The 14191-nt window shown below is 39.1% G+C and overlaps 1 protein-coding gene across 1 annotated transcript in view; it reads right to left on the bottom strand.

Moving 5' to 3' along the window:
- Positions 1–14191, bottom strand: part of WDFY4 (WDFY family member 4) — a 148656-nt gene that overhangs the window by 76145 nt on the left and 58320 nt on the right. Inside the window, exons 34-39 of the mRNA XM_074830845.1 lie at positions 12604–12721; positions 11637–11821; positions 10957–11195; positions 8385–8494; positions 7230–7421; positions 6529–6668 (exon numbers count right to left, since the gene is read on the bottom strand). Coding sequence (XP_074686946.1) covers positions 6529–6668; positions 7230–7421; positions 8385–8494; positions 10957–11195; positions 11637–11821; positions 12604–12721 — 984 coding nt within the window. The remainder of the gene's footprint in view (positions 1–6528; positions 6669–7229; positions 7422–8384; positions 8495–10956; positions 11196–11636; positions 11822–12603; positions 12722–14191) is intronic.

The following is a 14191-nucleotide window of genomic DNA, read 5'->3' as shown; positions in this document are numbered from 1 at the left end:
GCAACCAGATAAAACTCTGCTTTCATCCACATTAGCACCATTTAACTCATTTTGCATCATCTCTGTTATGTGAAAATACAACTCTGCAACCAGCAGCTCTTGAAAGATGAGATTTCAACGCCAACAGCTTTAAACATTAAACTCCACTCTCTGATATCCTATATCCAAGCTTAAACCTGAACCAGACACAATATCTGGCTTGAAAAGCAAAAATTTATTTTTAAAAATATGCAGGAAACATAAAAGAAAACATCTTTTCATACAATGTGTAATTAAACGAAGGGACTTCACTACCACAGGACACCACTGAGTTTAAACACAGAAAAACTCTCTCTGAATACTTACACACAAAAAGTTTTGGAAGGGATATTATTTCTTGTATTTCAGGTTTTAAGATGAAACTGGTATAAATCAAGAAAGGAACAATTCTGCTAGAATAGATTTTCTACTGTGCATTGTGCTGTCACACACCATCTCCTGTAGCAACTGGGACTGGATTTTTAGGGGACAGACCTAGGGTGAGTGCCTGTGGATCTGAATCAGCCTAATAATTTGTGTTCATCATCATGCAACCTTCATTCCAACTTCTCTTTTAAAGTTACCTTCAAATTATACCCTACATTTCAGAAAGTTTTTCTGTGATTTGTATTACATAGTTAGATAGATCTGCATTTTATGTTTTCATGCAGTTCTTATATAAGTTACTGACCTATTGAATTATTTCTTTATGATCTTCTAAACAAACTGAAAATGACAAATGAGCAGTGCGTGTCAGATAGCCACTTAAGAGGACATAAACATTTCTTTGTTCAAAGTTAAAGAAACTTTTTCCAGCTTGCTGCAGCATACTGTAATTTAGCTTTGAGCCAGTTATTAAACAAGACAATAATATTATAATGGAAATTGTTTAATATACATCATTAATAGTAAAGTGCCTGCTTTCATTGAAGTAAAAAAAAATGTGTGCTATGAGCAGTTTTGAAATGAATATTTGATTTCAAACTTCCCTTGTGCATTTAATGACATGCTAATTTACATTTTAATTACTTCCTAAGAAATCAAAGCATTTGTTGACAGAAGAACATAATGTCAACTTCATGGTGCACTGTTGGTGGATAGTTAATGAGCTTAATTAGATAATTAGTGATGTTAATTATCCTTCTATTATGAAGATAAAAATGTTACACAAATGATGCACTTTTCGAAGAAATATCATTATATGTTTGCTTGTTTTAACTCAGTTAACTTGAAAAGCTGATAAAGGACCAACTGAGTGATTGGTAAGAAAAATATTTAAGTAATAACTGTGATTATGTTTCAAATATTTCTATCTTCTTCATTTCACCTACTGTGAACTGCTAAATTCAACTTGTCCCTCCTTCATTCCAAATTAGCAAGCTCTTTTTGTCCAGCCCTGATCTCCTTTTCACTACCTCGCATGCCTTCCCACCTTAAACCACCACTCTGATGCAGTGGCTCTACTACTATTTGAAAACCCAGACTGGTCAGCATCAGCCTTGATTTTACAGTCAGTTATTGAAAGATGTTATGACAGTGCAGGAAAGAAGTAGCTAGTATTTGAAGGACTGGTCTACTATTTAGCTCTGGGTTCAGCTGCTAGTGTTACCACATCTTGAGTGATAATGGCCAAGGCTCTGTAAGCTCCTGTCCATCAACTTGAGATAAAGCTTCTTTTTTACAGAAGTCAAAGCACACTGACACACAGCATTTTGAGCTAATGCTGATTTTGTGTCCTGGGGCTGAGTCTTCTGTGCCCTGACAAGATCTTAGGAATACATCATCAGCCTTCCAGTTCAATATCTCACACTTCTGCTTGAAAAGCCTTTTTTAAAACTACCCTCTAAAACACAGACTTTTGCACACAGACATGTACCCAAGAATTTGTGAGTATGATATGTACATATCAAGTTAAAACAGGTCATTTCTCCCTCTTCCCCCAAACCTAATGCAAAACCTGTAAAGATGGCTGCAGAAAGTGTGAAGTGAGACTGACAGCCAGGGGTGAATGAAGCCCCAGTGCTCTTTCCTGATGGACTCATGTGGGGTAAGAGCCCTGCCCCAGACAGGACAATAATTCTGTATCTGTGATGCAGCTACTAGTTGTACTGGGGGTAAGCCAGTCCTAGCACTGTACAAAAAAACATTAAAAAAATACTGTTAAGTGTTGATGTAGAGATTTACATTTCCAGCACAGAAGGAATTTAAGCCTGTAGTTCAAACTACCACTGAAGTCAGTGGAAATTTTATGTTTAAATACTTATCAAAATATAATGCATTACTGCCACAGGTGAATCACTAGAGATACTAGATACACTAGCCATATTTATCTTAAGAATGACTGTTATATGTGAAACGATTTTTTAAAATTTTTTGGTGGCTGTGAAATTTGAAAAGATTGTTGTTCATGCTGAAAAAAAAAATTTTCTGTAGTAACAACACTTTTAGCTGGTGGCCTAAGAGAAGACTGCTGAATAAACACATGAGAAAACTAAAAAAATAAATTTCCTGTAAATCTAAAATTAAAGAAAGTTCTAAAGACTTTGAAATAACTTGTTTGAAACATTCCTCAGTCTTTCTCAAAAGAAAGAAACATCAACTTCTAGAAGAGATCTGAGAGTCTGTCTTTCTTCCTCTTGAGAATCTAACTATAGAGGCAGGACATGACAGACAACTTGACAGCCAAGAGGTCTTTTCTGGAGCTGCTGACTTCAGAAAGTTATCCACAGAGAATAAGAAGGCTCTCGCTGACACGTTGTGATACAATTACCTTTTACAAATTTGCTGTGGGTTTAGTAATCTGCCTCTTGCTTACAAAAGTAAGCACAAGAGATGGGGTCTTACTACAAAGTCAACTACAAAGAAGAAAAATTAATCACTCCCAATCAAGCCAAACTTAGCACCTAGTATTTTCTTGTTTGTAGAGTTACACCATTAAATGCTTTTTTTGCCATTAGCTCTGCAGTGACCTTGCATAGGGCAGAAGTGCAGAAACCAAGCTATCCATCAAACTGCTTAAAAACCTTTAGAGTTCAAAAGCTGCATTCTCCCATCACTTAACCAGAAGGAATTCTTTTGCAATGGACAGAGTGACAAAATCAGCACAAAGGAGGTCAGATGCTGGCTCTTTATCTATAGCTGTCTTCACAAGAGTATGCTTGCTGACCAAAATCCTACCATAAAGTTTCTGGTTTTGCAATTACAAGTCAGGAGGTCTCTGTTAACCTCTCCATTCTGAAGACTGGGTTTAAAAAGATGGGTTTTATTTCATTCTTTCAAGGTCTATAGGCCTCTGGCATAGAGGATTGTAATTAATGAACCAAAACAGGAAAGGACAGGCATGATCAGGCCTGCTGTAAAACTCAGGAGCCTTTGCACTTTTGGTAAAGAATAACAACTATATCTACCACCTTGGGGCAGTGTCTTATAGCAGTTAGAAGTATGCTTGCTGCTTGTAACCTTGCTCAGGCACTCATGCGCAGGAAAAACCTCAGGACCCTGCATAGTAGAAGCTGTTGACTGATTTACAATTTACTGAAATATGATTGTTATAGTGGTCCCTTACTGCTCTAGCAGCTTGTTGAAGATGACAAAACCAGTCATTGCTATCCTAAAAATTAAACACATATCCTAGATTCCAACAGCAAAACTGGGGGGGAGGGGGACTCCAGGAAGAAGGGAGGAGAAAAAGCAAGAGATCAAGGGACTCGCTTTGAAACAGGAAAGTCAATAGTTTGGAAACCTTTGGCACTGTACTCGGAGTCTTACAGACCATCCTGCTGGCAAATTTACCCAACTCTGTCACCTGTAAGCATTAAAAAATTGCTCCTCTTGCTCCTGTATGGCTACTCAGACTTCCAAGAAAGCACAAAACAGCAATTACCAGAGCAGATCACCATTCTACTACCAGAAATGTGATCACACTCTCCTTTCTGAATGATCACGCCTTCCAGACAAAGCCCGGAGCAGAGCATGAGATAGCAAAGTGGATTCAGAAATGTGAGGGAAACACAGCTGCATTTGATCGCTAATGCTGACATTTTCCACCAAATAGCAGGGGATTGGCTTCATTGATGCTGGAGATACTGAGTGAAAGTACAGCAGAGACACAGGCTTGATCCTTTGCTGGAGTGAATAGTTTGAATTTTGCTGTTTTTTCTAGATTGAGGATTGGGTCTCAAAAGTACTCTTGCTATCTTGTAAATGACAACAGAGAAAAAGTTGATAGCTTTGAGGGGGGTGTTTTGTTTGTTGTTGTTTTGTTATTTCTTTAACCTGCAGCAAATGCTGCTGCTGCTTCAACTTCTTTGTTTGTTTTCATTCAATAAAGGAATCAAATTAATAACCCAGTAATTAACCCATTTTGTCTTTTTGCCGGGCAAAGCTTTGAAATCCTGGCTCAATTTCTGCACTTTTCTCAAATTTGGTAAGTTTTGTTCAGTTAGGAACAACCGTGCTTAGCTCTCAGTAAACACAACAATTTTTATTCTATTATGGGATTTAAAGGCTTTGTGTCTCACTATGGAGTTCACACTGCTACTTTTCTTTTTCTCTTAATGTTTCAATCAGGTGTCTATTGCTGTAGGACATAGGTCCATAATTAGCAGTAGTGAAGACAGAGGCCAGTATCTCAAGATTTTTACCAAGTTAATACAGAAGGTATCTGAGACACAGCAAATGATACAAAATCATATTACAGCACTTTTTAAAGTGACTACCAAAGTGACGTCAAAAATACGGGTTAGAAGCACAAATACCATTTACTTTTAATGTAACTTGTACTTGCAACTTTGATACTGAAAATTCCACCTTATACCTTGCTTGTGAAGTGTATAAAAGAAAAAGGGCTGTTGAGATGCAAAGAAATTAATTTTCTTCCTTTTAGATTTCATCTCTCTGAAAAGTGCATCAAACTCTTTCAAAGATAGGCTGGAGGGAGAAAGGGGGAAAGGGAGAGTGGGGAAGAACATTTGGAACTGTAGCTTCACATCTCATTGAGAGGAACAATTTATCAGAGCTGTGGAGCTGTCAGTCCTTGACATGATAAGGAATAACACCAAATGAGTAATGTTTCCTCCAAACCCAGCTCCTTTAATTACAAGCCGCTTCCTTGCAGAAGAGAGACAGAAGATGCAGAAACACCAATTTCATGCACTTGTGCCTGAATAATGTCTCTGTGCTGCCTTTTCCAGATGGCAACCTTTTCACTGGAGGAACTAATGATGTGGGCATATTTAGGGAAAAACCAATAACGGAGTCTTTAACCTTCAACAGCAAAAAGCATGTTGTACAAAATGTTCCTTGGGATACATTTACAAATATCAATTACATTGCTCACTGAGGTGTAATCAGCTGTAATAATCAAAATTAATTTTAAAAAATAATTAAACAGACCCCAGGGCAAATAGTCGATGCTCTTGTAGTATGACATCACAGTCTACATGTGTACCTGGGAAGAACTTGCTCACTCTGTAAGCAGCAAAGTGATTTTAAGGAATGAGAAGGTGCTGTGGCATGCTGAGAAAAACTTCCAGCTCAGTAAGACACATTACTTGGGTATCATAGCCTTCCTTATCAACACACCTGGAAATGAACCAGTCATCAGGGGGGATAAAGCTACAATCTGCTACAGCTTGAGCTAGAGGGTTAAGACTCCTTAAACTGATGCTGTAACAGACTCACTGTCTCCTCAGCAGGAGAAAAAAAAGACCTTAATGTGTTCAGCACTGCAATAACACAGGCTCAGTCCAAAGCTCTGAATATTCTGTCAATGAACTACTTCCCTAACCTATAGCTGATTGCTCTAGTCCTAACACACTTAAACAAGTAGCATCTAACTGGTGCTTTTTGTTCGTATTCTCAACAAATGCCCAGCAAAAACGTGGATATGGCCCCTCTCTCAGCAGAGGAGCTTACACATGGAAAAGATAGTCCAGCTGCATTGCTGGCAGTAGGAGTGCTGCATACCCTCCAGACCCATTGATGGTTTATATAAGCACTTGGGTGCTTATCTCTTGAGGCTAAACTAAAATTTGGACCTTGAATACTTCAGATTGAGTAGAAAATGAAAGGACAGTACTACGGTAATACCTGATCCTTTCTACTAATTCAGTGTCTGAAGGACAAGGCTTACATAAGCAACGTAAGTCAAAAGCAGCAGCAAAGCCAGCACCTCCTTACCTTGTTCTGACCCAAGCAGAGCCCTGTGAGCATAAACACACATGGGTTGATTAGGTTTTTCCTTTCAAGTGCAATAATTAGGCCTCATGCAAAAAGTATGCATTAATACATTATATTTTAAGGCTGACAACTGAAGTTCTTCAGATCAATGACTATTTCTTAGTGATTATTTCCAGCAGTCTAGAAAAGGAACCTTAACTGGAATATATGTATAGTTTACAATGGAACATGTCAACAGACATCCTCAGAAGCCTCCCAAGTCCAGACACTCTCCAGAGCCATATCTAAGGCAGATGGGTGACTGAGCCAGAAAAGACAAAGAGAAGTTACCTCAGATTTGCATGTCATTTCCTTTGTGTTTCGGCCAGGCACCAACCTAATAGCTGAAGAGAGGCTTTCACTCCAGGAACTATGCTTGCTCTGTGACAGTCCTGGCCCTGCTTTACCCTGGAGAAGCTTCTTTTCAGATGCTGTGGACCAGAACAGACAAAAAAGCTTTTAAGACTTGAAGCTGAACGTGTGGGAAGGTACAGGGTCTGTATCCCCATTACACAAGACACAACAGCATGGCAGTGCCTCGCTCCAGCTGGATTGTCCTTCTGTTTATAAGAGGAGCACAAGATTAACATGTACTTCTCAAGTCTTTATTCAAAAGCCTCACAGAGGTCTGCTATAGATCAGTTTCATTATATAGACATGAACTTTGAATCCCTGCAGCACTACACATATTGGGGATGCCCTTCTTATATCCTCCCTATTAAGTTTTCCTACGGAATACCATTGTCTAAGCAGTTTTCTCTTTATTGCAGTACAGCACAAGCCCTACAACATAAGCAGGTGATTACAGAAGGGCTGGGGCATGACACACAAAGCAACCACAATCCTGAATGAGAGAAAGAGAATTTGCTTTATCTAGCAGGTGATGTGCAGAGAAAGGGTATAACCAAGGAATCCGCAGCTTTCAATTAAGTGCTACATTTACTGCAATGTCTTTGCTTACTACAGTGAGTGTTCCATAAAAGAACAGAGACCTATCAAGTGTTGCCAAGCTTTTGTCATAATTTCTTCCCATAAAGGAGTGATCTCCATTATCTTCATGTCCCTTTCTTTGTCATTTCCTTTTACAGAAAGATCCATCTTGTAAGTGTCCTCCAGAGCCTGCCGCCTCTGAGAAATGAGCTGCTTCCAGATGATTTCTACTGTTCTCAGAATCTCCTGACGGACTAGGAATCAAAAATAAATGAAGAATCATTTTTTGTGTAACAGGTCAAGCAGTAGATAAAGCAAAACCATCTCATTTTGAACAGCAGTGGTCCAGAGTAACTGCTGGAGTCAGTGGAGTTGCTCCATTTCGTATACTACCTCCATAGGCTCTAAGACAGACTAGTTAGTCTAATACAGAAAACAGCAGGACATTTCTTTTACTATATTTAAACTTCCTGAAAGAAATAAGTAGGAGTGACAGATGATTCTAACCGGTTTCTGCATTGGAAAACTATCTCATCAGAATTTTTATGATCTTATTATGATACATAGAATGCTAAAGCACATAAAGGATGTTCCTTTATGCTGCCAAACATCATTAGAGATGGTGGGGGGAAGGTAACCAAGTTGTGAAACAATTTGACACAGCAACAGGATGCTGTAAAAGGAAATTATGAGTTGTTTTGCTGTATTTGCCTGCAAATCAGACTCATTTGGTTGCATCATATCCAAGCCACTATATATATATATATATATATAAAAAGAGCATCACTGTGCTGTAGGATTCAGCTGACAGCCCCCACATTGAATCCAGACCAAAATTTTTCCAGTGTTTCTCTTAAAAGAGCAAAATGTTCCTTCCTGTGTACAACAGACAGGCACAAGCTCTGTATAGGCCTTGAAAAAAGAGAGCTACAAATAGTATGTATCTGGGCACTGATACTGGCCACAACATGGGAAAGAGATCTCCAAACTGATATCCATTACTCCTGAGGATGTGGGATGTGAATTTTGAATAAAAAGGTATGATGCAAACAGAAGTAATTTTTAGCACAACTTTCCTTTCACTATACTGTACCTGCAGTGCCTATATATCGGAGAGACAATTAAGTGGCACTTGCACAAGCTGCTCTGATAACCGTTTAGGCCAGGCACTTTCCTGCTCTGTGAGCCAGAGAGAGGCATCATGTGCCATAAATTACCGTCATCTGGAGTAGGCAGGCTGCCCTCTTCCTCTTCACTGGGTGCAAGGAAAATTTGGTGATACGAAGCCAGCTTTGGTTTTGCATCCATCCCAAAACCTTCTGGATAGCTGTGGCAAAAAAACAAAAAACACAAAAAAAAACAAAAAAAACAGGGCATGGGAGGAAACCAGACTTAGAACAAACTGATTTTAAGGACAGTGAAAAAGCTGAAGGTATTTTTACACACTCACTCCTACTCAATTCATTTAGTAGATCAGTATTCCCAGGCCCAAGGGCTTACACCAATCACATGATAACTGTAAGATTTACAGGAAGGAGGAAGGTTTTGAAAGTCAAGGAGCTTTCATCAAGATCTTATGGATCACTCTATTTTACATGCCTTATCCCTGCACTTCTTAGTGCACTTGTATCTACTATTCATCTCAATTGGCTGGAACACAAGGCTGTACTGATGTAGACAGATCACATCCGGCTTTCTTGTACCTCCCTTGAGTATCTTGTATGCCATTCCTTTGCTCTGAATTTCTTCACTAGAGATATCTCCCATTATGTGGGAAACACTGCCTTGCCATACCCTACATCTGAACTGCTTATTTAGTCTAAGTTCTTTGCACCAATGATTGTTCATTCAGTTTATAAAGCACTCAGCACAAAAAAGCGGCAAACTTTAGCACCATGATATTAATATCATGTAGATGTGATTATAATTGAGATCATCACCATGGCCAGAAAGAGTTAGTGCTGCTTTGGGGGTGGGGTGTGCATCAGATAATTTGCCAGTCAGTAGGTAAAAGACACCAGGAATTCCAGCATAGCAGTAATACTTAAAGGCAGCAGGTTTAGTTAAGGAATCCAGACAACCTGGACTTGGTCACAGAAGTGCTGCAATAACATAAACATTATGTATAGACACTAATGACATACTGTGGTCTTTCAATTGTAAACAGGCAGTACTACATGGGAGAGTCAAATCTCTTGGGTATGCAAAGCTGCCATTTTTATTTCTGATTTTCTTTTAAATACCACAATTCTGTTTCCCTGGATTTGCCATGTTTGGCTGTTGGATAACACCAACACTTCTGTAATTTGTTTTTTAAAAAATGTTTCTGCTCTTGCTACATACAAGCAATCCTTACCCGATCTCAAGAGTTTTGGGCTGGAAATTATTATCTGACTGGAATAAGAATAATCAAGAAAAGACCTCAGGAAGTGCAGCTCATTTCTGATGTGATATTGTATTAATGGATTCAATTCACACCATCTAAGCAGCACAGAAGGTTTTCATTGAAACAACAAACATCATTATAGTGAATAAAGCACTAGCCAATATTTGCTTCTTTTCATAAAACAGAGTTTTTGAAATAACTCCCCAGTTTACATTAGCAAGAGTACCTCTGATATATCACCTGTAAGAACAGCAAACAGAGCGGGTATGGCTGTTCTAGTCCTATCCAAATCAATAGCAAAACTCCCAACTTCAGTACAACCAGGACTTTGCAGCTCAAATCCAAGCAACAATAACCATAACAAAAAGATTCACAAGATTCATGCACAGTTTTATGTATGTTTTCAATGTATCCACACAAGAATAGCTGCTGTATCAGAAAAAACACCTCCCTAAATTAGCCCATGCAGACATTTCGGAGAACGGCCACCTGCATGCTTGTGGAGTGATTCTAGCCCACATCCCAGGAAGATTTCCAGATTCTCATTTTAACGATGGGCTTGTGAGCCAACTCCACTGAAATCAGTTCAAGCTTGTTAACTGCAGTTACTACTCCAAAGTGAGTAAGCTGCTGGAAATGCTGGATGAGTAAAACAGATACAACACAGATGTTTTGGTTAATAAAGAGTAGCAATTAAGCCTATGTGCAAATCTAAGGGTTCTGCTTAGACAAACATTCAAGCTTGTCTGGGTGTCTCTGAAATGAAACACCCTTTTCAAAATGAAAAAAAAAGGAATAAAGTGTTATGTTATTACCATCCACTGTGCCTTGCTTATTACACCCACAAACACACATACTAGCCTGCCTCTGAGCAAAAGAGGTGGTAGGAAATTTTCTGCTCACTCGTATTTGAAGGAAAAATAGCCTTCTGATTGAAGAACAGTTTATCAATTCCACTTTCTTGCTGAAAGACAATCCATTGCCTCCAGAGTACTAAGCACACTAGTAACCTTCCTCTCCTCCAAATTAAGTGATAAAAAATTACATCAAAACATTTCTGTTGTTGTTTTTAATTTTTTTTAAGTGTATGAGGAAAACAACCATCTTTCCCCAAGTGGCTTTACTCTGCCACTTCAACAGACACCAAATCACAGTGGAAGATTTGCCCTATTTAAAGCAGAATGGTGCTTTAAACCCCCACAGCACTGAGTCAAATGGGTCAAATGCTTGCTAGGATACAGTACAACTATCCAAAGTCCTTAGTCTAGCTGAATCCAGCTCAACTTCAGCTTCTAGTGACTCTCAAAAATGGATATTGCCTAAGTTTTGTGAATTTACCCCTCTACACCCACTCCCATAGATAACAGCACAGAGATATAAACAAACATTATACTGAGATGTACCTGCCCAAATTCAGTTGGTAAAGGCAGTACATTAGGCAGACAACAAAATTGTTATTTGAGTTGTAAGTTGCAAAAATAACATCCCACTGCTCCTGCAGGACATTGAGAGTGTTCAGGAGATTAATCTGTTCAGGCAGTGATTGTTGTGGTCTGGATAGGCAGTATAGGATGGCTCTGTTTAGACAGCTGTACAGGGCACTGAGGAAAACTTCTTTTTGAGAAATGGAGCTTTCTAAGACCTGTGGAAACACAAAAGAGCAGAGCACTTGACTTGCTCAAAGAACTCTCTCCCCAAGGATCTATTCCTCTCACTTCATTTAAGCTGTTGCAAACTTATTTCAGCAAAATTCCTCTGAACTACCTGTTACATACAAATTCAATTTTTCTGTATTTCTGCTAAGTCCCCAGAACTGTGGAAGAGATTAATTTATTCCTGCTCAGCAACACATACATAGTCAACAGACAGTGGCACAAAAGAGCTAACTACCCCTTCTTTATGCTGCATCATCTAGTGCTGATTGTCATTTAGAGCTGTTATGTCCTCATGCAAGAAAACAAGAATAATCACAATCACCAAATGAATTACAGTCATCTTGAGAATTGCAGTATCACCACCTCAGTGTGAAACAGCACATCACAAAATGTTGATAGCAGTTGGAAAACAATTTCATGTGACTCACCCTCATAATCTGTTTGGCAGTGAAGATCAGAATTTGCTTGGGGTCAGCAACAAATATTCTGCTGTTCAGCTTCTCAACCAGCTTCTGAGCAAAATAAGCAATATTCATCATGGATACAGGTCCAGTTGATTCTGAAGTGTCATGAGGATCACTGCTCCCTGGAGAGGTGATTATTCCAAAACAAGCTGGAATGTAAAAAAAAAAGTTGTGAGATGTGAGGTTATCACAGCTGAGAAAGAACAGTCTCATGACAGTATGTCTCAGAGTTGGAACATGTCTAAGAAAACTCTAGGTCTAGCAGAAATACCTTACTCAGACTGGAAATGACAGCTCCATCCTAAGGACAGAATCAATCTCACTAAAATACTATCATGAAGGACTGATCCAACTAAAGACTTAGGAGAGCAGAAACAAATAAGTTATCAGGGTTGTTTCCAAAGTGTTTATTAACATGCTCAGTATTCTGGAGGCAATGGATTGTCTTTCAGCAAGAAAGTGGAATTGATAAACTGTTCTTCAATCAGAAGGCTATTTTTCCTTCAAATACGAGTGAGCAGAAAATTTCCTACCACCTCTTTTGCTCAGAGGCAGGCTAGTATGTGTGTTTGTGGGTGTAATAAGCAAGGCACAGTGGATGGTAATAACATAACACTTTATTCCTTTTTTTTTCATTTTGAAAAGGGTGTTTCACTTCAGAGACACCCAGACAAGTTTTCATGTTTGTCTAAGCAGAAGCACTCAAGGATAAATCTAGGTGTCTTTCTAAGTATTGCCTTCTTAATGTTCAGAATCTGTTCTCAAAAAGAGAAAAAAGTAAAGAGGCTCTCTAGAAAAATGGTAAAACTACAGTAATTTATGCAAACTGGCCTACAGCAGGAGTACTGTAGCTACTGCTTCCAAACCTTTCTAGCAATTACAGTTACATGCTAAATACCAGCTAGTTAATGATCTGATTCTCACTACTCACCTCTTGGTCTTGTTTTCCCCTCGCCTTGGCTGGCAACATGGAAGACATCCATAGCAGACAGCAAAACTTTTGTCTGAAAATGTTTCTTCTGCTCTCTGGTGGCATCCTCTGGAGAAGCCTATATAGTGACCATATATGTATTAGTACAGCAGAAAACCAGCCAGGAAATCAGACTCAAATTCACTTTCAGCCTTTATTTAAAGGCCTTTGATTTCATAGGACCTTTTGCAGATTATGCCTGTCAAAGATTCAGATTCAATAAAAGTTTTGCTCAAAGAAGCAAGTAGAAATTCCAAGAGACACTCAGTACTATCTGAGATAATTCAAAATTCCCCAAATTTACCTTAAACACCTAGGCAACATGTTAGGAAGAGGAGGGGGAAAATAGCACAAAAAGAGCAAGGACAACTATTCCACCTCACTTGCAGACTTTAGCCCTTGGTGCAGGCATATGAAACAGCTGCTTCAAGCTCAGAAATTGTGTGACAGCTAATCCACAGTAACACATAAATGGAGAGATCTGGTGTACTCTTCCATGCAAAGGCAACACTGCAATTATCATGCAGAGTTCAGCAAGAGTGCATGTATGGACAGTTACTGGGCAGCAGATGGGATGGCAGAACCTCCTACCTAGCTGGGAAAACAGAAAATCTTACATAGGTCTACACTTTCTAGCTGATAGCCAGCACAGCTGCCCTCTGCACACTGAACACAAATAAGGTTTTGCCCAGGGCCAGAACCTAGGCTCACAGGTGGTTCCCAAGAGATCTTGCCCTCAGGGAATTTCAGCTCCATTTAGCAGGCTCAGGATTCAGATAAAAGACCCATCCTCTATTTCTAACAGTACCAAACCTTGAGATGCTATTGTATAAACCCTTAGGGAACTGCTGCTCCACAACATGACTTAACTCATGACAGTTTCAGTCAAGTTTATGTTCATTACTATTTGTATTACTAAGCTAAGTCTGAATCAGAACTCAAATCTGGGATAACCGGACTGTTGACAATTTGGAGCTGAAGCCCGAGTTTTCCATTCTCCCTTTCTTGAGACTACTCTAACTCTTTCCAGTGATTTGAGTGATTGTAATCAATAATCCAGACTCAGCTGCTACAGTTTGTATTATTCTGTACTAAAAGTGTAGACAGTTGGTTTTGGTTTATTTGAGCACTGAAAATAAATTGTTGTCTGAAAAATAAGTACACAGGAATGCTCCATGTGAAATGTTCTGTTCTCAACAATTTCAAAGGCTGTTCTAATGACAAGCAGCTCTTACTAAGGAAAAGGGAATTTTTTCATGCTGTACTTCAATATTAAATGTTGCCTGAGAAATGGCTTTATTGTTGTCTAGGGGCAGCATTTTCTTAGTTCACATGAATTCAGAGCAGGAAGAAAAGGCCTTTCTTCTTTGCCACTAAGTAGGCTGTCCAGATCTGCCAGGAGCTCTAGGAGCTGTGATCCCAGCCTTTGGGATCTGTTGAAAATGCTGACTGAATACACCTCTTCATCACTGTTAGCACTTTTTTCACCAGGCCACTAGCAGGATACCTCCCGTCCTTTCACCCCCAGTACAAGGTAGAGCAGGAAAGC

This window comes from Strix aluco, chromosome 7 (genome assembly GCF_031877795.1).
Source record: "Strix aluco isolate bStrAlu1 chromosome 7, bStrAlu1.hap1, whole genome shotgun sequence".
In the NCBI taxonomy this organism is placed as follows: Eukaryota; Metazoa; Chordata; class Aves; order Strigiformes; family Strigidae; genus Strix; species Strix aluco.
Note: the sequence above shows the minus strand (reverse complement) of the source record. Positions and strands in the feature narration are given on the sequence as shown.